General features: G+C 35.2%; 5 protein-coding genes across 6 annotated transcripts; 3 read left to right on the forward strand and 2 right to left on the reverse strand.

Moving 5' to 3' along the window:
• Positions 1–1,636: 1,636 nt before the first annotated feature.
• LOC132190027 (protein kinase STUNTED-like) lies at positions 1,637–4,642 on the forward strand. The gene is made up of 6 exons (XM_059604905.1): positions 1,637–2,614; positions 2,715–2,963; positions 3,054–3,214; positions 3,528–3,755; positions 3,903–4,052; positions 4,163–4,642. The coding sequence occupies exons 1-6, from the start codon at positions 1,843–1,845 to the stop codon at positions 4,415–4,417; spliced, it is 1,815 nt and encodes a 604-aa protein (XP_059460888.1). The 5' UTR covers positions 1,637–1,842; the 3' UTR covers positions 4,418–4,642.
• Positions 4,643–5,043: 401 nt separating this feature from the next.
• On the reverse strand, positions 5,044–7,940 carry LOC132190062 (uncharacterized). The gene is made up of 3 exons (XM_059604944.1): positions 7,780–7,940; positions 5,945–6,296; positions 5,044–5,673 (listed from the first exon to the last, which is right to left on the reverse strand). Exons 1-3 carry the CDS (start codon positions 7,855–7,857, stop codon positions 5,201–5,203), a joined length of 903 nt encoding a protein of 300 aa, XP_059460927.1. The 5' UTR covers positions 7,858–7,940; the 3' UTR covers positions 5,044–5,200.
• Positions 7,941–9,365: 1,425 nt separating this feature from the next.
• LOC132189862 (uncharacterized) lies at positions 9,366–12,091 on the forward strand. Its single transcript, XM_059604678.1, has 6 exons — positions 9,366–9,835; positions 9,959–10,093; positions 10,193–10,271; positions 10,470–10,564; positions 11,261–11,428; positions 11,531–12,091. The coding sequence occupies exons 1-6, from the start codon at positions 9,490–9,492 to the stop codon at positions 11,695–11,697; spliced, it is 990 nt and encodes a 329-aa protein (XP_059460661.1). The 5' UTR covers positions 9,366–9,489; the 3' UTR covers positions 11,698–12,091.
• A 2,607-nt stretch (positions 12,092–14,698) lies between these two features.
• Positions 14,699–16,028, forward strand: LOC132190437 (BOI-related E3 ubiquitin-protein ligase 1-like). Its single transcript, XM_059605428.1, has 2 exons — positions 14,699–15,222; positions 15,355–16,028. The coding sequence occupies exons 1-2, from the start codon at positions 14,929–14,931 to the stop codon at positions 15,868–15,870; spliced, it is 810 nt and encodes a 269-aa protein (XP_059461411.1). The 5' UTR covers positions 14,699–14,928; the 3' UTR covers positions 15,871–16,028.
• A 1,394-nt stretch (positions 16,029–17,422) lies between these two features.
• LOC132190040 (uncharacterized) lies at positions 17,423–20,164 on the reverse strand. 2 transcript variants are annotated; one of them, XM_059604921.1, is made up of 3 exons: positions 20,021–20,164; positions 19,072–19,147; positions 17,423–17,850 (listed from the first exon to the last, which is right to left on the reverse strand). In XM_059604921.1, exons 1-3 carry the CDS (start codon positions 20,132–20,134, stop codon positions 17,603–17,605), a joined length of 438 nt encoding a protein of 145 aa, XP_059460904.1. In that variant the 5' UTR covers positions 20,135–20,164; the 3' UTR covers positions 17,423–17,602. The 2 variants fall into 2 exon arrangements, with proteins under 2 accessions (XP_059460904.1, XP_059460903.1); XM_059604920.1 differs by having other exon boundaries at positions 17,423–17,862.
• Positions 20,165–22,725: the final 2,561 nt, after the last annotated feature.

Consider the following 22,725-nt stretch of genomic DNA (forward strand, 5'->3'; position numbering starts at 1 on the left):
TTTTTTTTTTTTTTTTTTTTTTTGACCTTTCGCGTGTTATTCTTTTTGTCAAATATTTGTTTTTATTCAATTTTTGGTTGGTTTGATGATAGAACTACAATTTTACAAGAGCTCTGTCAGAAAATGGACAAAAATTGTATGAAATTGGACTGAAGATCAATTTGCTACGGAGATCTTACCACAAGGGGCTATTAAGGTAACTTTTATATCCCCCATATAGATGGATTTGATTGTGCCTAAACCTCAGGAATTAGTTTGGTAATTATTCCTTAAATCAAATTAAATTGTTAAATGCCGAGAGCACCACACAACATGAATGTGGTGGGTATTTGACATGTGTCCACGCCCACGGGTCACGCTTAACAAGTAGGAAGCAAACATGGAACCACTGATCTACTTGTTCCTCCAAACCTAAGGTGGATTTACTTGTTCTTTTCAAAACAAAAATATTAACAAATAACTCATGTCACATTAGAACAATATTTCAAATCAAATATAAAAGAAAAAATACCCTCTAAAAACATTAACAAACGAGGCAAAATTTTGTCTGGGAAGATGTAAATATGCCTCTCGGGTGTTCTCAAGACCATTTAAATAATTTTTTAACGAGAAATGTTATTCAGTATTCTCAAGTGTCCATTTTTTAATATTCTCTTAAAAGAAAGAAAAAAAGAAAGTAGTGAATGTGAATATGAATACGAATGTGCCACAGAGACAAAAATATTGAGAAATAAACAATTAAAATGCTGAGCAGCAATTCTTGTCGCTCACACATCCTATTCTTTTGCGTTTGTTGGCTGCTCCGTTCTATTGGCCGCGGTCAAAATGGAAGAACGTTGACTTCACAAGAATTTGTTAGTGCCGATAGATTTTTTGGCAGCCATTCCATAGAGATGGTTTTGTGGGGTTAGATAGGATTTCTCGGTCAAAGTTTTACAACCACGGATTTTAACTTTATCAAAGTTAGACAACATTATTGAAAGAAAGTCCAATAGCTTTACTTGTAAGGAATACACGCATGACAATTTATAATTAATAACAAAATAATATTTTTATTTCATAACTATCTTATCTTCATATAAATATATATATAATAAAAATTAATTCAAGGGTTGTTTGAGACTATATGAGATTATCATATCAACTTTATAAGATAACTGTATGATAAAAATTTGATTTCTAGCATTACTCTTAGTAAAATAATTAAGTAAAAATTTTAATTTATTAATTTAATTAATTAGTAACTAATTTATTAACCATACACTTAATCATTTCGTGGATTATAGACTGCAACATAAATTAAAGTGTAGTCTAAACATTTTCCTTAGTGGAACACAAAAAGATCCGTGGCGTCTATTTCTTTGTGACATATGTTTCTCATTAAACTCAATTAGGCATACGACTGTCTGTCTGACTCTTATTAATATTTTATTTGCTTGTCGGAGTCTCAACATGCCTATCTCCACATCATCTTTCCTTGTTTTCTTCTCTTTGTAAATGAATTACTGAAGTGGCCGAGAATCTTCCTGGGATTTGCTTAAACTGCAAATTTTCTACCGGGTTTTTTTTTTTTTAAAAAAAGGGAAGTCGTGGATTAAACAGCAATGGCTGGCGCTAAGGGTTGATTTATCCAATATATAAGGGTTGGAAGTCAGCAAGTTTTTGGGGGGGGCGTCAAAGCAAAAAATGATGATTAAGAAGGAAAAAACCAGCAACGAAATGGGACACAAACAAGCAGAACAGAACATCCTCTGCTTTGAGTCAATTTATGTGGGAAACTCTTCGAATTGCGATTAACATTCTGCTCTCTACATCATAAGTTGAGCTTCAAAACTCGCAAGCATGGAGGTATATGATCATGGCGGCTTAAAAAGTGGCAGTTCTTGCCATAATCATCAATTCAAGGAGGAAACTTCTTTGAGATCAATTTCTCTTCTCCCAATAGAGCTGCCAGAAATATCGACACTCGGTTGGCCACTTTTAAGGAAAACTGCAGATGTGAGAGAAGAGGCTTTGAGAATATCTGAAGCTAGGAATATGTCTGTGGTTGAATGGGTGATGAGCCTGCCTAGTCGATCCACGGTTCAAATTTTACAGAACCAGATTGATCTGGGTTTGAATAAAACAGACATGTCTTTCAATAGGAAGGTTGTCAACTCCACCTTTGAAGATGATGAAAGAGTTCGAGGTAGCAGGAAGCCTGAAGATGAGAACTTTGGCCTTGTCTGTGAATACAAAGTAGAAGTTTCCTCGAGTTCAGCTTCTTTCCATGTAGAAGAGTCTCCACGATCAAGGCCTGGTTGGCCTCTTCGTCGGATTGCAGCTTCTGCAAGTGTAGATTCTTCAACATATTCTGAAGCTAAAAATATGTCTGCTGTTCAATTGGTCATGAGCCTGCCTACTCGATCAGATTCAGTAACTCCACAGACCCAAAATGGTTTAGTTTCTAATAAGATAGAAATTCATATTGAAAGACAGATAAGTTATTCTGGGGATTTAAAGAATTATCGGAAAGCATCAGGAAAACTACTCAAGGGTTTGGAGCTTCTCATTTCTCCTTGTAGGTGGTTCAGCTACAAGGAGCTCAATAGTGCAACTTCCAATTTCTCCTCAGGTTAAATCTTTTTTCCTCTTGAATTCTTGGTAGAGCAAAATGATTTTGATCCCTTTCAGCATATTAGTTTCACTATCTAAATATTTTTGTTTCCTGACAGAAAATCTTATTGGAGAGGGAGGTTGTAGCTATGTATACAAAGGACATCTTCCCTGTGGCAGATCAGTGGCAGTAAAGATATTAAAATCATATAAAGAAGCTTGGATTGACTTCTACTCAGAAATGAATGTCATCTCTACATTGAAGCACAAGCACATTACATCTCTCATTGGTGTATGTGTGGAAGATAACTTTCTTATTTCTGTCTATGACTTCTTTCCCATGGGGAGTTTAGAGGAAAACTTACATGGTAATCTTCAATGACTTGCAAAGTAATTAATATTCTTCCCTTCGGAAGTTTCACAGAAGTGATTTATGTGCACTTTTATCTGTAAAGCAGGTCATGATAGTATATCTGTATTGCCATGGGAAGTGAGGTTTAAAGTAGCTGTTGCAGCTGCTGAGGCTCTAAATTACCTGCACAATGAATGTTCTCCACCAGTTATTCACAGAGATGTAAAATCTTCAAACATTCTTCTCTCCAATGAGTTTCAGCCACAGGTACTACTTCCACTGCATTCTACCTTTTCTTTATGGAAGAAACTTCTGTAGAAATTGTTTCTATAGGCCACAAGAAAGCTATGGATGTACTTGAAACAGAGAGCTACTAGAATTCAATTTTTTAGTGTCTAAAACGTTAGAATATTATTAAATATTTAAATTTAACATTTTCTATAAACAGCTTTTAGAATAAGTGCCGATTTAATATGATATCATAGCCAAGGTCCTGAACTTGATCTCCCGATTCTGCAGTTTGAGATGTGTTTGTAAGTTTGACAATCTTGCTGATGCAGTTTTACTTTCTCAATGGCAGTTATCTGATTTTGGGCTTTCTATATGGGGACCAACAGATTCAACTCATGTGATACATGGTGATGTGGTGGGGACTTTTGGATATATTGCTCCAGAATACTTCATGCGAGGAAGGGTCAGTGACAAAATTGATGTATACTCCTTGGGTGTGGTTCTTCTTGAACTGTTATCAGGGAGAAAGCCAATTGGTTCTGAGACCTCCAAAGGACAAAGGAGTTTGGTCAAGTGGGTAAGAACTTATTTTTCACATACTTGTCTATTTCTGATAGCTCTTCATCTATATATATATATATATATGCTTTTATTATTCTCTTCCAAAAACTTTACTTTCAGAAGCTTAGAATCTAACCTGCATAATCAAATTGTATCCATCCAGGCCAAACCATTATTAGAGAGTGGGGATCTTAAAGCATTGTTGGATCCAAAATTAGATGGGAATTTCGATGTGGATCAAATGCATAGAATGCTCTTGGCTGCAAGTCTATGCATTAGCCAGTCATCTCGACTTCGTCCAAAAGTGAGCCAGGTAAACACCGTTAAAATAATAATTAAATTATTAAATGAATCATTCTCTATCCGTTCAAACTTTTGAGATAAATGAATGACCAAGACAAATTTCTGTTGTCGCTTGTCCAGATACTAAAGATATTAACAGGGGAGAAGGATGGCAATGAGTGTGTCAATTTCCATGTCATCGATTTGAAAGAGATGGGGAATCAAGATGACGATGACGTTTTTCTTGAATTTGGTTACAAGAGACACATGAACTCTGCATTGCTTCAGACAGAAAATGACAGCAACTCACAAAGTAGTGGTGAGACATCTCTGGGTAGTGCAGAAAAACCCCGACACTTCATGTTGAAGGATTACTTCAAACAACGGCAAGACTGATCATCATCAATCAAGCCAAAGGAACTGGAAGGTCGTGTACATTTTTTGTAGTCCTTTGCGACAAGGGCATCCTTGGTCTTCCCTGCAATAACCATGGTGATTGTAGTTTTTTTTTTTTTTTGGATTGTAGTTTATTTTAGATTGAGAGGTTTGTTTCTGATATTATATGTATTTCCCCATGTTTTGATTTTGCTCAGAGAATTCTATTATCACCTGCTCTCTGATCCGTTTCTTTTTTGTCAAGTCTAAACTAAGAGCTACACCCAAATTTCACTCCACATTCCATTTGCACAAGGCCCCCACCACCAGCTTCGGCCTGGTTGGTTAATGAATAAGGCACTTTTTGGTAGCGGTTTTAAAAATTATATTTTTGAAATCACTACTTTTTTAAATCACAAAGCTATTTAATAAAACAAGTTAAAAAGTATTTTTAATATACGAAATCATGATTTTGGTTTAAATTCACACTTTTTCAAATAAGCACCTCTTATACGGCTATACCTTGCTTATAAAAATTACAGATTTTTTTTTTTTTTTTTAATTTTTAAATTTTATAAATTAAGTGTTTTTTAAATCACAATGCCAAACATATTACGTTTTGCAATATCTTTTAAAAACGCTGCTCCCGTAGCCATTTTATATAAAGATATGGATGAAGACCAACAACAGCTTTCGATGCTCTTTGCAAAAACTCGAGCACCATAGAGATATCAAGATCTCATCTCAAGTGCTCAATACAACTTTACTGTATAAGCCGCTTGAGTAATAAAAGAAAGAAAAGAATCAAAATGGAACCGTAAAAGGAAATGCATATATGTCAGCCTCGGGCAAGTAATGGGCATGTGGCCACAACGTGTGACTTCCACTGCAAGAAACATTATTGCCAGCTTTAAATCTTTCAGACCCATGTCTGTCTTTCTGCTTCGGCCTGAAGAGCCATTCTTCATCATCAAAGTCGTTTCTCTCATGCTGAAGCGAAGGTGGAACCCAATTCTCAATTAAAGCTTTATATGGCGATTCTATCCTCTGAATCTTACTTTTATATGACTTCATTTCAGTCCTCCTTGGCACTGGACAGGACAACTCCTTAGCAAAGATATTTGCCTTTGCATTAGTAGAGCAGCACTGTTCTTGATTGGGTACTTTGGGGCTCTCATTCTTCTGTGGAGCAAGAACATCTTCCCTTCCAGAAGTAGAGCACAGCTGTTCAGACACTTTCTGCTTTTTCAAAGGCAGCCGCATCCGAATAATGGTTCCTATTTGATGATAAAAGAAATGAAAATTAAACGTATGCAAAACAATCTTTTTAGAAGTTTAAGAGCAGCCAACATTAGCGGATCTAAATTTCCAAAACTTTGTTGTCCGGAACGATAGCAATTCAAGTAATAAATGTGAAAGATTCTCTATGGGACAACTTGCCCAATAACTGGGAGGATTGTCTCAAAAAAACAAATCCGAACATCAAAATCGCTGGAAATCTTTATTCAACATTAACACCCTCTAGTGAAGGGAAAAGCCCAAACTCACCATGCATGCTGATACTACAAGTTTGGGAGGTGTCCCTTTTCCTCTTGTTGCTTGTCCAAGAGCTGCCCGAACTAACATTTGGAGACCGGATCGGCTGCTTATGTTCTTCAGTAAGACCACTCTTACACAATAGTTCAGCCTCATCTTCAATACTCTTTTGAAAATACCCACCACATGACTCTGCTCTACTTTCCTCAGGTAGGTCATACTTATGATAATTGAGCTTTATTATTTTGCCATCACCAGTATCAGTGATTTTCTCCTTTCCTTTCTGTGCTTTCCTTTTCTCCTTCTTTTCCCCCTTCTTCTCCTTCTTAATCTCTTTTTTGACATTCTCCCTTTCCTTTTGGAGCTATAAATAGCACCATAACAACATATCGTAAAACAGTCCTTGGAAGGGGACAATATTAAAACAGCAGATAATGAAAACCAACAGTAAGCAGCCTCCAGTTCAAGACATGGTCAAACAGCATGCGTCCTCCACTTCAAGGCATGTTCTAAAACATCATATGCAACATAAACTACTCTTTGAAATAGAATGATTAATTATTGAAAGCGAAAAATAAGTTTTACCCACCTATGATTAGGCCATAAACAATGAGAACCCACACATTTTATTGTAATACTTCAAAGCTTTAAGAGTTGTGTCCAAAATATAGATGTTGGTATTTACACAACACAATACCTCCTAACTTATCATTATTCCATGTCACTTGTTCATTCATAATAAAAGACCATAAGGCAATAAATAATTTTCTTTTTTTACAAGTAAAATTAATTCAAGAAAAAATACATTAAATAATTTTATTTAATTAATGATCATTATACTCATCTGGTTATGAGTCGTAGGGGGAAACACGATTTTTAATATTGACTAGCTATATTAGAGTAATATTGAACTTCTTCTGACCAAATCTCCACATACTAAGTTATGAACAACCACTTCCACTCGAAGTATCAATCAACTAGTATTCTCGAAACCAATCCAGCTCCAGAATTAACATCCTACATAGGACAATTTCCTTAGGCAAACACGATTTCCAATCAGAACACAAAATAATAAGAGAAATGCTAGAGGTCAATAAGTTTTTCATATTTATCTCATATTTCTTTACAATGAACCATTGAATTTGTGGGGTTCACCATTGACTTATATAAATTTAATAGTTGATTGTAAGGAAATATGAGGCAAATATAAAGAACTTATTGACCCCTAGCATTTCTCAAATAATAATTAGCATGAGAATAGGAGAAAGTCCATCCTATCCATTATATCACAGGTTTACATACTACACAAACCCCATTTTACAATTAGTCTTCTAACTATGGAATTAGCTCTTTGCCTTCACCATAATAAAGGACCACTCTCACCACTTTGCCCTTGTACTTCTTGATCCCTTCTTGATCCAATCACACAAAATTTAATCCAATTCAATATCCAAAATCTATCCTATCAACCCCATCCGCACAGATCGAAAAAATTCAATCCTTTCGTCCAACAAAACAATAGTCTTTTTTCCTTCTACTTAAAACCCAGATCAAGATAAGCACATTTAGTCCCACGATTGGTACGATCAGTACCCCAACCAATCATAAATATGTAAGTAACAGTCAGTTTCCAAGGATCTTGATCCAAAATATCCAATGACGCAAATTTTACAAGAATTCGCAATTCTTGACGAACGGTTCTCATTGTTCATTCACATACGTGACATTTACAAGAAACACCGATTTTTTAATACAAGGACAGGCTTTGAAGCGCACACAAAACACAGAGGCCGTGCAAATAAACTATTTACAGTCTCTGTACTGAAAAACCAGATCGCTCAACAAACCTTAATCGAATCGATCAACACCCCCGCGTTCCGCACAAGCCCTGAAGGAGGTTTTGCATAGTAACGAGATATCATCATCCTCAGTTGCCAAAAAACACCCCGGTTACTCTTCGTATATGGCGAAAATTTGAGGGCAAAAGCAAAAACCTAGGGTTACGCTTTTCTCCTAGGCGGCGAAGTACAGCTTATGCGGAGGGGAATACCGCGTATATATAGGGAAAGAGCAACTTCTAAGTCGGTTCCTTATTCCGATACTACCCTTTAGGGTAATTTAATTGTTCTTTTTGCATGCAGCTTTTCTCGGATCCTTTCTACTTTAAATCTTTTTTTTTTATTTTTTTATTTATAACATGTTCACACAAGGAAGAGAGAGATTCAAACTAGTGATTTTCGTTTCATGAGGCGTGGTTCACATTCGATTGAGGTATTCCTTCGTCTCTTCTAGTTAGTACATTTAGAAGTATGGTGTTGTTCAATAATTTTAAACCAAAAAATAATTAAAAAATTTTGAAATGGAGAATATCTTTTTTCTACTTTTCTTGTAAGTTTTGTTTCCTTTTTGGGAACTCTAGCTCACTCCTAATCTTTATAGGAGTAACGTAATGTAGTAGGAAAACAGCTTACAACTTGGACTCGTTTCCACACCGTCCAATAGGAATAGAGAACTGTTATGTAGTAGCAAAATCTTGACATTAATTATTTCTCTTAAATTTAAGATGATTATTATTAAATTTTTAGTTATTAGTCTTTTAAAAGCCCCATCACATTTAGAATGATTCAAGAATAGCTATAATCGTTCCCAATGGATAACTCAATCGGCTGTGAACCATACCTCATGAAGTGAAGGTTACTAGTTCGAATCTCCCTCCCCATTTCCTAATGTGGACATGTCAAAAAATAAAAATAGCTATAATCTTCTTTATAGCATTACATAAAATATAATTCGTATAGATTTAATTAAACGGGTTAAACTCTTCAACTTTAATTCCCTAATTTTATTATTTTTGTCAAAACTGACAATCCTAAATATTATGTATTTGTGTGTTAGGTTTTCTCATGTATAGTTTAACCTTTATCCAACCTATTTAATTACACAGTCAAACCCATCGATCATCATTGACTAATTTTTTTGTTTGACAAACATTATTTACTAATTTCGTTTTCAGTTTATATCGAGTTGTTAGGTCATGCCAAAAATTTTTAGTCTAACAATTATATGCACAACTAAACAAGATTATATAATATTAACGTATGGGTTTGAATCTTGATTAATAATATAAAAAGTATATCTACTTATCAATTGAAATAATTAAAAGAACGTTGGTTTTTAAAATTTTATTTATTATCTTTAAGTTAAATAATTAAAGCTTTATTTATTAAAATTATTAATTTCTGCCTTTAATTTTTTCCTCTCAAAACAAAATTATTAACAAAGACATTGATCCAGGAAGGATTGGGCCTTACCACAAAGAACTAAGGACATTGATCCACGAGGGATTGGGCCTTACCACAAAGTACTTAAAAAGTTATTAGTCCTTAATTTTAACACGTGTCTCTCATGCTTCGATTTTCTACCTGCCCGACCACCGTGGTCCATTTTCCACACGGTTGCTACAGTATTTGTGTGGAAATAGCAGAAGAATCGTGTATTCAATTTCAGCCAAAACCCTAAACCCTCGTCAAACGGTAACAACCCCTCCCACGAATACGATGATAAGAAGGGTTAACGTTAACGGTAACGGAGTCGCCGCCCTCAGCCGAGCCATCGGACTCGGAGGCGGTGGCGCCACCTCAGCCACTAACCAGCGGCTCCTTCAAGCGGCGCTCTACGGCACCCTGGCGCACTCAAACGCCAACTCCAACCCACATTGGCTCTCGTCGAGAGGACTCGCCGATCGCTTTGGCCCGTTAGCTCCGTCGTCATTCCCACACGGCGTCCTCGCGACCAGGTTCAGCCATTCTCTGGCCAAGGAACCGCCACGTGCCGAGAAATTCTCGCCCAAAGACGTGGTTCTTTTCCAGTACGAAGCTTGCCCTTTCTGCAACAAAGTCAAAGGTATTAGATTAAGTTTTAATTTTTACTAGTTTGATTTTCATTTCTTAATTTTGTATCGATTTCAGCGGATATGTGATTTCTTGATATTTTTCCCCATTTTTTTATATTTTGTTGTTCTTTCAGCGTTCTTGGATTATAACAAAATTCCGTACGAAGTAGTGGAGGTTAACCCCATCAGCAAAAAGGAGATCAAGTGGTCTGATTACAAGAAGGTGCCCATACTGAAGATTGATGGTGAACAGATGGTCGATTCTTCAGGTTTTGCTTATCTTGAACCTGATAGTGTGCTGATTAAATCGGTTTTTGTTATATTTTTGTGGTGGGTTTTTGTTAAATTAACTTGTTTTTCTTATGCAGACATAATTGATAAGTTGTTCCAAAGGATTCATCCAGATAACCCTGCCGTGGATGGTGATGAGGAAAAGAAGTGGCGAGGGTATGGTGGTTCTATAGATTGAAAGACTTGCTCATTGAATTCTTGTATGAATTGCTAACTGCTGTTATTCTAAGTGTAGCTGTTGCGTTGAAGTCCAATTGCTGGTCCCTTTGCATTTCATCCATCATCCCATTAGACTGATCTTATTTGTTTCTGCTAAAATAGGATGAATTGATGATACTGTTATTCATAATGTAGGTGGGTGGATAATCACTTGGTGCATATGTTATCTCCAAACATATATCGAACTGCTTCCAAAGCTCTCGAGTCATTTGACTATATCACCACACATGGTATGATTTCAGATTAATCTCACAAGTTACATTAATAAACAGAAAACATGGCTGCTTGAAGTCCATCATACATGTTTTCTCCATCACTTCTATTACATAGAGCTTTTTTTGAATTTGTTTTAGAGTTGTTCATCGCTTTTGATAGTGAAAGAAAACATCAACTGTGAGTTATATGTTTCTTGTCTTGTTTATTTGATTCTGTTTTCCGTCGGCTTCAGTAAAGTGAAGTTACATGGTCTTTGAAGGTTCAAAGAGACCTTCAGGCAGGGAGATCATTCTCTCCATTAGACTAGAGCATCAACAACTGTGATCCATGAAATTTCTGTAGAGGCTGAAGTTTACAAGAGGGGCCCTTGTTTTAGTCATCTGACTAGCTGCTGCTTTTTGGATGATATGGCTTTCAGTTTGCATTCGTTGATTGTCTCAATCACAGTTCCTTTAGGATGTCTCTAATTGGCTTTGTATTTTGATCGAATTGGTGTGTTAAATCTTTTCGTGAATTTGTTGTGGTTTAACATATCATCTTGCTTTGAAGCCTTCAATTGATGAAGTTGGTGTTAAACAGAAATGTAGCATATAACCTCAATTCTAGTTTCCTATATCTTCTTGCTTTAATCCCGTGACTTGTTTAGGTTGATGTGAGACTCAAAAACTTAGCTAATGATTCAATTCTTATGATGTCCCTCTTATATGCAGGCAATTTCAGTTTCACTGAGAGGATAATGGCAAAGTATACTGGGGCTGCAGCTATGTATTTTGTGTCAAAGAAATTAAAGAAGAGACACAACATCACAGATGAACGTGCAGCCCTGTATGAAGCTGCGAAAACATGGGTGGACGCTCTGAACGGCCGGCAATTTCTTGGTCTGTTTAACTGACATCATGATGTAGCTAAAGCAACTGAATTTTGGCAAATCTATTTCAAAGAAATATATTAACTTCTTTGGTGTTTCTTATCTTAAACAGGTGGGTTGAATCCGAATTTGGCTGATCTTGCTGTCTTTGGCGTCCTGAGGCCCATCCGACACCTCAAGTCTGGCAGAGATATGGTAGAGCATACAAGCATTGGTGACTGGTATACTCGAATGGAAAGTGCAGTAGGAGAATCTTCTAGAATCAAGGCAGAAAAGTAGAGAAGATTTGTTAGTTGGTTTGGACTTTGCTGTTGAATCATCTAGAAGCAAGGCAATTTCTGCTTCAGTTAATGTGATCGTTGAGTCTTAAATCTCATCCTGATATGCAACTAATAAATTATATTTTTACAGGAAATACTGAAACAAAATGAGAACTCCCTTTTATTTTTTTAAGACAGGAGATGTAATATATGGTATTGTCTATGCTATATACCACACCAGTATCATACTGATACCATTATTCATTGTCACGTAAGCATAGTGAGATATTGGTGTGTTACTTAACATTACTTTTAAGTACAATTCTTGTGTTTTTTGTTGCCTGGAATTAGTGTCTCGCAATCATGCTACTTTGAAAATATGATGTCAATCAAGTGTGTATGGGATTGGAATTTTTTACCATTCTTCTTCCGTGTTTTTCATGCTTAAACTTTTATTACTATTCCGATGATGGTAGATAATTGGTGAAATAATTTAACAGTGTATAGTTAACAAGTTAATTACTAATTAATTAAGTAAAATATTTTACTAAATCATTTTATTAATTATGAACTAATATATTAGTTTGTAAAAAAAATTATAATGAAAATTATAGTATTGCATCACTCAAGAGTATTCTCTGCAGTTTCTTCGTCATTTTCTCTACATTTAAGGATTCAAATTACTTTTTGCGTATCTATGTCGAAATATACTCCAATAACTTCCCTTAATCATTATTTATATCATTAAAATATTTATTTTTTTAATTATATTATATATATGAGAGGAGAGATGAGAGAGAATTGTGAGACATGAAAGGAGAGAGAAGAGAATCATTTTTTTATTTTTTTATTTTAATAATCATAAGGATTACAATAATGGAACCCAATGTTTTGAGTTTTACGGTAACAATCATAATGTTTAGAGTTCATTTAAAGAGTCTACTGTAAGACTTTTTTGCGATTTTTTAGACATATTCTTTAAACTTAGAAAAGAGAGTCTGCTGGAAATGCTGAAAGTGTAGCTTTGTGAGGAGAGTTCATGTGTTGATGCTTTTTAAAATGTGTTTTTTGCTTTTTAGTTATGATGTGACATAAAAATGAGTAATTTTGAGTTGTTTATTAATGTTTACTTTTTTAGCTAAAAAGGAAAAAACACAACCTTAAATGTTGTTGCCAAACAAGCCCAATTTGGCTAAAAAAAAAAAACGCATGCGAAAGGAAGATAACTAGTGACAAAACTAGGGGGGTTGGAGGAAGCCATTAGCCATGGCCCCCCACCTCCCTCCGACCCAAAAAAAAAAAATAAAAAAAAATAAATAAAAAGATTTTAACCTTTAAATTTGAAAGGTAATAAATTCACAAGATTTCAAAGGGGGTCGGTGTAACTTTCCGGAAGCTTTTTGTATGAAAAACAAAAGTAAAGATGGATTCAAGGAAAAAAAAAATCTCACAGCTCGAACTTTGAGCTTCTCCTTCTGTTTATTTGAAGGAAGGACCATCCTTTTCCCTCACCTTCCTTCCTTATCCTCCTTTCAACTTTTTTACCGTCCCATTGTTATAAGTTTCCAGGTGTAATCCACTTTGCATGTACTAGTTGTGTTGGCAAGCCATCCTCCCACCTGCCACAAGCTCCTTCCATAGAAGGTTACGTACTTATCAAAGCAGGGCATTGATGAGAAAAGTCCTCATCATAAACGCCTATGATAGCATCTAAACTCTGATGACACAAATCCCATCATTTTTGATTTCCCGATTACATATTTATTCCTAGATCTTTCATATTTAGAATCTAACTATTTGTTTAGGCAATTAAATTCTATATTAAAAAAAAAAATCATATTTATTGAGCGAATTGCTAAGACTCATTAAGCCTCTTAACATTTGGTATCCGTCAATTTGGTTGGATAACTAAAGGTCGATTTAGGATGGTGTTTAAAGAGCTTAAAAATACGTTTAATACTTAAAAGGTTGGTTTAAAGAAAAAAATAGTATTTAGTAAAAAAGATTAAAAGCGTTTGTGAAGGTTCAAACAACTTAAAAATTGTTAAAACGTATTTTTAACAAAAACTTTATTTAAAAAATATTTTTTTTAACTTAAAAATTCTATTTTTCGAACTCAATTTCAAACAGACTCTAAGTATACCCGAATTACATATTTATCCGTTTAAAACTTGTTTAATTGGATAGTTAAATCCTATATTAAGTCTCTTATGTTTGGAATTCATGATAATTTATATAAAAATAAAAACTTTTTCGTATTTACCGTCAAAATCTTCGAAATTACTCAATCAAACCAGAACCCCACGTTTTTGGGGTCCCTGGAGTGTCTGGTTCTGGAGGCCTTAATGACATGGAGATTCTGGTTATAACTCATTTGGTTAAATGTTTGACCAGTTAATCAATGACTTTCGTCGAATCCACGTGGCACCAACACAGTAGTTTACGTGAAACTTTTTGTCGTTTCCAAACGGGACACAACAAGTATATATATATATATATTGTAAGATAAATAAATGCATTTTATGAGTTATAAAAAATAGGAAATCTTGAATCTTCAGCCTTTCCCGATGACTAAACTGACAATTTCTCCAATCTCTGAATCATCTCCATAACGTCTGACCCTTTCACGTCTGAATTGAGTGAATTTCTCGTTCACCAACACATCTCTCGCTCTCTCTCTCTCTTTCTTTGATGAAAATCTCTGACCCGAGAGTTCTGTGACTCCCTGTCACACAATCTGCATGTGTACGTCGTCGTTTGCGCGCCACCCTTGTATCTCTCTCTCATAAATGCTACTTATTGGTTATGAAGCCTTTTGTGATTTCACTCTCTCTATTATAATTTGTTTTTTCCTTTTTTTAGTTCCTATTAATTACGTTGATAGGAATCAAATTATATCCATAAAAAACTCCATTAAATGATTATAATTACATGTCATTAATATATTTTGTCATTTTACCCACTCTATATATATATAAACCACCCATGCACGGATTTCTTTCATAATGGTTTCCCTTTCGGTTAAACCAGCAACAGAGATGGCAAATGTTATGCCAAATAAAGAGAGAGAAAAGGTCATGCTTCTTTTCTGATATAACAAGAACATGATTATGAGCCCCCTCTAGCTAGCTTTAAACCTACCCGGCTACCCCATCTCGTTTCACTTCTCGTCTGTCATTAATGTATTGCCCGTGTAATATGTGAAGGGAACGGTGCGTTTTGGTTGTCTTTATGTTGTTGATTTCTGGCGATGGTTAAGATGGCTGTCCAGGCACCGTTTTACCCAGAAAATATGGATTTTCCCATGTGTGGACTACAGGATCCTGCTTTTGGGTTTGTTGATGATCTTCGGTTTAGCCTTCAATATCCCCAACAAACTCTCTTTCATCTTCAGCGGAGCGCTCAAAAGTTGGGTGTTGATTACAACGAAGGCGTTTCTTCTGCTTCCAGTTGCAATAGCCTCCCTCCAATGCCCGTTTTTCAATCTTTGGATGCTCTGTTTGCGTTGCAGAGCCAGGAGATAGACCGCATTCTTCAAATACAGGTAATAATATATCATAATCTCATATGGGTTTTCTTCAAATCAATTTTATATTTATTTATGGTTTTTCTTCCTCTGTTTTTGAACTTTTTTCTGCCTCTGCCTCTGTCTCTGTCTCTCTCTGTTTCTCATCAGAATGAAAGGTTGAGACTAGTTTTGCAAGAGCAAAGGAAGCAAGACATCGCAGTCCTCTTGAGTGATTTTGAATCGAAAACGTCGAATTTAATTAGGCGAAAAGAAGAAGACTTGGCACAAGCAACAATGAGAACAATGGAGCTGCAAGAATGCTTAAGAAAAGCAGAGATGGAAAGGGAAACATGGCAGAGATTAGCTAAAGCAAATGAAGCGATGGTCACGGATCTAAATAACACGCTTGAACAGGTCAGAGAGCGAGTTGTTTCGGTCAGCCATACAGCCGAAGATACAGCATCGTTTTGTGGCTCGTGTGAGAGAGACGATAGAGGACAAGAAGAAGCGGTGAAAAGAAGTAGCAGAAAGATGACTTGTAAAAGCTGTTACTCTCGGAGCCCGTGTGTTCTTTTTCTCCCTTGCAGACATGTCTGTTCGTGCAAGTATTGTGAAGCTTTTCTTGGTTCCTGTCCTGTATGTAGCGCTGTAAAGGAAGGTAGCATAGAGGTTTTCTTCGTCTGACCAGGAAGGAAAAAGCAAACAAGGAGAAGAAGGAAAAGTTTTTGAGAAGTATACATCTGTTGATACCTGTACTATCATTATGGTGTTTTTTTTTGTTTCCTTTTGCTTTTTCTGGGGTCTATGGAATTCGATTTTTTTTTTTTAACTGCGAATGCAACGGTCGTGGAAATGATGATGATGGTGTGGTATAGTAAAGAACCTTTTCCTTTTTCTTCTTCTGGGTTTATTTATTTTTTCCTGATTTAGATTAAGAGATTGATGGGTTCTTTTTGTTTCGTAAGAAATGTGTCAGCTCTCTCTACTTAGCGGTAGCAGTGTACTATTTTTAACTGACAAAAAAAAGATCTGAAAGCATAGTTTGACAGCTTTCAAGACTGCCTGTGTCACCGCCACTTTGGTCTTACTGCTCCCAACAATCCATCAATTATGAGCGGGCCGTGTGAAAGAGGAATTATATTTGATTCTATATATATATTTTCTTTCACTATCTCTAATATAGATATATATATATATATATATAAACTACTTTTCTAAGTATTTTGTCTCCTTGGGGCGGGCCATCCCATAAAACAAGTGGGTCCCCACCTTGAGTTTGGTTCTTTATCATGGATCCACCAACAATTCATGCTTGATGTAGCAGAGAACCGTTTCCAATGGGGGGATTGTAATGGTTGTTTTGTCGAGATCTTCCTGCACCAAAAAGTGGGGTTTTGATCGGTTAAAGTTAGACCACACCAACTAATGGTGTCCTTCTCTCCCTTCCTTTATCGTTCGCCGGGTCTCGTCTGAGCCCGGCATTGTACGCGTGGGCTTATACGTGGACGGCCCATATGCTCTGCCCGCCTAGTGCAATGATCTTCCCCTGCGACATGTGGATCCCACTTAACCCAGAAACTGTTCCTTGGGAATCATCGGTTGTCCACATTTGGTTTGTATGGTTGCATCAACTGTGTGATATTTTGTTAATAAAAAAAGACATGTTTTTGTTTTTGATTTTGTTTTCAAAGTTTTAACATTTATGCTGAGTGATTATATTCTCTTTAACCAATTAATATACACATACAAGTCTTAATGCCAAGATTGATAAGAATTTGGACAATGGATGGAGTACATGAATCTCATGTATTTTTAATAGCATGGAAAAAGTGTTTTTTTTTTTAAAAAAAATTATTAAAAAAACATGTAAAAAGCACGTGTTATTTAAAATTCAAGTAAATCTCATATAAGTGGATACATGAGATTTTTATAGACCAAATTAGAAGACTTTTCTTCAACTTAGTTTGGAGAAAATATTCATAGAAATTAAAAAAGAACAATAGGGAAAAGGGAACAAGACAACGAATTATAAGAGTCCATTATGATATAATTTTGTGACATCAATGAAAACCGCAGCTTATTTTGGACCCATTAATCTCCCCATGCTTCCTCAATTGATTTTCATTAGTGCACTTTATTTCTGGTATTGATCTAATTAACAGGGGGAAAAAATGCCATTTTAAAGGATTAGAGCATGAACTACCAAAAACAGAAATGTGTGGAATCACAGGAAAAAGATAGCAAGCAGAGGGACATTGACTGAAGTAAGACTTTGTACAAACTTGATTGGGCGTCTAATTTGCTAAGGTAGACATGAGGTCCTTGTGTTAGATAGTAAGAATAATCACATTGAGAACAGAAGTTTGAATGCCAAGAAGGGACGAAGGGCAAGGAGATTCTCAAATGTCACCCAATGTCAGTTCTTCCTCTTCTTCCCCGTCGCCGATGCCATTAAATTCTTCACCTCCTCCATATCGTCAATATCGATGTAGGTTAAATTCATTGTAAAACATTCCTCGCTGCCACTAATACTGAAAGAACATAGATCAACTCCTCCGCATGTATGATGCAGCTTCACCACAATTTCATAGGTATCCAAAGTTCCTCCTTCCATCGTTAATATCGGCTTTCCTTTCTTCTTCTCAACGACGAAGGCGTCAATTCCTGTAAATAAAACTGCATTTTCACTTACCAAAAAACACAAATAAAGTTACAGGAATGAAGGTATCCTATAAAAAACACAAATGAGTTGGGGTTTCCCTCGTTACTATTCATCACAATTTTTCAAAAAACTCAACATCAAAACATTCTAACTTTTTCACTTTTTATATTACATCATTCACTTTTTATTATTATTCAAATAAAAAAATTACTACAAAACAAAACATTTTCACTTTTTCAAACCACTTTTTTCACTTTTTTATACCAAACATTTTTACTTTTTTTTCACATCAATCTACATCAACTACAGTGTTTAGGCCAACCCATTTACCAAACATCACTTAAATGTTTGGTCACCTCTCAGTTAAATCCCACGCATCACTTTGGTTCCTCATCATTGGTTAATAGTAGGACGCGTACACGTACCACACTAACACACACTTAATAGAGTTTCTAGTCATTGTTCTCCTTCAGGTAAAATTAAAGAGTGAGGCTACTTTTCACAATTATTTACCACACCCATTTTACATCGGCTAATGTAGGCGCATGACCTTTTCACATACCAAACACATAATAATATAAGAGATATGCTAGGGTTAGTGACACAATACTTGGGAACCATCCCATATAATCTATTGTTTTAGTAAGTAAAGACATAAAGGGATGGGATAGTGACACAATATTTGGGAACCAAATTTTTTAAAAAAAATTTGGTAAACATAGCATTTCTCATAATATAAAGCATCACATTGTAACAAAAAGGGAAAAATACAAAATCAGTCATTGTGATTTACTTGATTTGCAATTAACTCCCTGTATTATCAAAATGAACCCAAAGGTCACTAAGGTATGCCAAAAAAATAATGTCATATTTAAGTCAGTATCACACTAACAGAATATGTTAAATTAGTGGACGGAATTTGACTGTATGGACTAAATTATTTTTTTTGCATACTTCGGGGACCTTTAAGTTCATTTTGATACCACAAAGAGTTAATTGTAAATCATGTAAACTACAATGACTAATTTTTCATTTTTCCCTAACAAAAAAACTGGTGATGAGATAGCTAATGGACTCGATAAAATAGACCAGGGGCCTTCTTTGCTTTGGGCTTTAATACACACAAATAATTACCTATTAAAATCAAACAACAAATAGAAGAAATGAAAAAAAAAACTAGTAATAAGTGACAAATTTAACTAAATGAAATAATAATTTGGTACCTTGACCGAGAGAGCAAACAATACCAGCCAGCCACTTGACATTGAGATTATTCTGACGCATCCTCAGTTCAAGCTTCTGCAAGAATAAATCAATATACACCAAACGATCTAGTTTAGACCCAACCGAACTCTTCGATAGTCGTAATTACTAAAGAATCAAACATAACAAATATTCTAAATCTGAACCAACAAAAAGTTTCAGAAACCAATACAATGTTTTATAGGCAACTTTAAACCCTGAAGAGAGGAAATAGAAAAACAGCAAAATCTAACCCTTCTCTGAAAGTAATTGGGACCCATCTCAAAATTTGTATGAAGTAAAATTAAAGCAAAACTCATCAGAAACACACAGTTTCTAAAAAACTAACCCAAGTATAAAACAAACCAACACAACAAAGATCTTTAATCATAGCACAAAAACGAAAAAGAGAGTTAATATTCTGTATGTCTTGTATTGAAAATAACTACAAGTAGATAATCCTAATCGATGGTTTGTTGTACTTCTTCAGCCAAGAACAAGAGAATAATAAAACCTCGGACATCCAATCAGTCCGAGAGTACTCAAATAACTGTTTGGAGAAACATAATAAATTAATGATCGATATGCCTTGTATCAATTGCCTGTGCAGACCAAAAGGACAACCCAGCGGCCGGCTGATCAAAAAATCGGCTGATCAACCATTCTGAAGGACAACAAACATAGCTTAGGAGGAAAGGTGTAAAATGAAGTGAAGGTTCCCGCTAGCGTATGCTCATTATGCTTTGTCATGCAAGCCTCTATTCACCAGCTCACTCAAGAAATGTTCTTAGTGAGGCTCTGACTTAAACATGTAGTCCACCTCCAAAGGATCTTGATGGACAAAACATAAAACAAACCTTGTGTTCCTTAAAACATAAACAGAAAATATAAATTTTCACACATTAGAGCCACAGGGCCAAAATTGATCACCTGTCTACCTTGAGCGCCCCGGTCGATGTTGGAGTACATCACAGTGGCGTTCAAGTTTGTGGCGCCGGGTACATTTTTGGGATTGAGAATGGTAGAGTTCGAATTAGGGTTCATCGTATACAAGTTGGGGTAGGAAGACCTGAACGGCGTAAAAAATATAAAAAAGAGAAAAAGTCGGTTTTATATGACCTTTAACTTCGGGCCGGTGCGGGCGGGTCAATATCCGAAAATTTCAGTTTAACCGAATTACGATCCGACAATTGATATTCCGTTTGGTTTGACTGTTCTTAAAAAGTCCAATTTAAAATACAGTATGAGGATCATGATCCACAATTTCAAAGAAATTTAAAATTCTTAAATTATGAAATTTATACTATTCAAATGCATCAAAACGCTTTGAAAATGTCACATTAAAAATGTGGCATGTTACCGTTGATAATTTAATATATTTTTATCAAGTTCTTTACACTAATTTATAGCATTCATGTCACATTGTGTGCATATTTTAAGGACCTACATGTCAACGACTTAAATATAAAAAAATAATAATAATAATAAAATAAAGTCATTTAAAATGTGTTATGTCAATCAATATGACTTGAATGTGGAATTAGAATTCTCTCCAGTTCAAATAAATGAGAGAATATCCAGTTAGTTATAGTGGAAGGGTATTTTAATTTTGTGTCCCCTCAAAAAGTGAAAAGATAAAAATATCTCTCTACTATAAGTAACTGAATATTATTCTGTTCATTTGAATAGGAGATAATCATGTTCCTTGAATGTAATAAATGAGTATAAATGATATCATTACTCTTAAGTATTTGACAAAACCGTGGCTTAACCTTAAAATAATGAAATGGAGACGAGTCTATTGCTTACTCTTTGTTTTTTTTTCCTAGTTGAATAAAGAAAAATGTTATAGGGGGATCTTTCTTATTTAAGATCCGAATGTAAAAGAAAATGGGAGATCTTATAGGAATGATTCAAAAAACACGATTGAAAGCGGCCTATTTAGTTAAAGAATGTACCCTAAAATTGACACATCGAAACACTTTTAAAGCATTATAGCTTTGAAAGGAAGAAATAGCTAAACTAATATAAAAAATACAGTTTGCAAAAGACCAAAAAGAAAAAAGAGTAGGACTATTAATAGCTAAAATAACAAGGAGAGTATCTCTTCCATCGAGATAGGACCCAGTTCCATAGAAGCAGCCAACCGAACCGCCAAAAGGGTTGCATGGGCTTCACCTTGCAAAACATTCGCGAAAACAAGTTTCTAAATAGCAGTTGCAAAAATAGTACCATTTTCATCACCGCTGCAGTAACTACAAAAGAACTTCGCACCGCAACATCAAAATTCCCTTTGATGGAAGGAAGAGCAAGATCCTTTGATCCAACCTGCTACCGGAGGCGTCCAAATGGAAGCAATAGCAAGATCCTTCCACGTCGGTTTCTTACTTTTAGAAAAACAAAATTGTCATTTCACTTTTTTAGACAATTGTACCTCTCTTTAATAAAAAAAACCTCTCTTCAATAAAGAACGGGCTCCATCCTTCAACTTAAAATTCCTCTGCCCGAAAGGAGTTCACTATCTAATCATTTACATTTAATTAATCTTGGGTTCCTATCATACACTGTATTAGGTTTTCATATTATATGTTTAAGTTGTGGTGGTTGTTAAATATTTTGTTCCATAACCTAATACCAACAGGCTGGGCTGTTGTCTTCTATCTCCTTTTCCGATTTCAGCTTGTAATGTATTTGAGCTTCATTGGTTAAATTTACTATGGTTTTATTTAAGTTGTGGTCACCATTTTTATACTCATATTTATAATCTTTTGGCATAAATAGATCATAGTCCAAAGATATTAATAAAAAGCCATAATTATAGCATACATTGCATCCAAGGTAACTTCACTCCGCATGAATACAAGCATATTGTCTTCGTCCACATTGAGGCTGCCATCGTGTTGTGATTTCTTATCAACAGGTTCAATATCAACTTGTGGTGAAGCTTATGGCGTTCCCACATTTCATTTGTAGAATCCATAAAATAATCATTGTCATTCAAAAGATCGGTGAATAGTCGTCTCAGCGAGTTATTGAATCCATTCCTAAAAGAAAGCGCAATTATGCATCAATCAAGATAATGCAAAACACGGCACATAGTCCCTCACTTCATTCTACATTAGCTTAGATATATGTGCATAAAAAGCCTAGTCCAAGCAATATAAATCTTCACCATGAAATGATTTATATCCATTTCATTTTAAATGATCTAACTCCCAAAAGATAATGCTATACCAATAATTTATTTTTTAAACTCTTTTTATAATTAGTATGCAATTAAAGCCATGTTAGCTATTAAAACAAATTCTAACACCTTCCAATTAAAGGTTATTAAAGAAAGGCTTTTAACGAGAGGACATCAGGAAATAAAAAATAATAATAATAATAATAAAAAAAACAAAAAACAAAAAATTGGCTCGACGTGTCAGCCCAAAAAAAAAGGAGAAAAAAAAAAAAACCAAAAAATTGAGTGGGTCCTCCGTACGTCTGCGTATTACCATTGCGATGAACTGCACAATCAGCCCGTCATCGTATCTTTTTGCCACGTGGTCAACTGAAACAATCTTAAGCACTGAAACTTCCGTGCTTGTGTATTACACGCAAGACTCCCCAATATTATTCATTCCCCAATTCAC

The sequence above is a fragment of the Corylus avellana genome, chromosome ca8 (genome assembly GCF_901000735.1).
Source record: "Corylus avellana chromosome ca8, CavTom2PMs-1.0".
Classification (NCBI taxonomy): domain Eukaryota; kingdom Viridiplantae; phylum Streptophyta; class Magnoliopsida; order Fagales; family Betulaceae; genus Corylus; species Corylus avellana.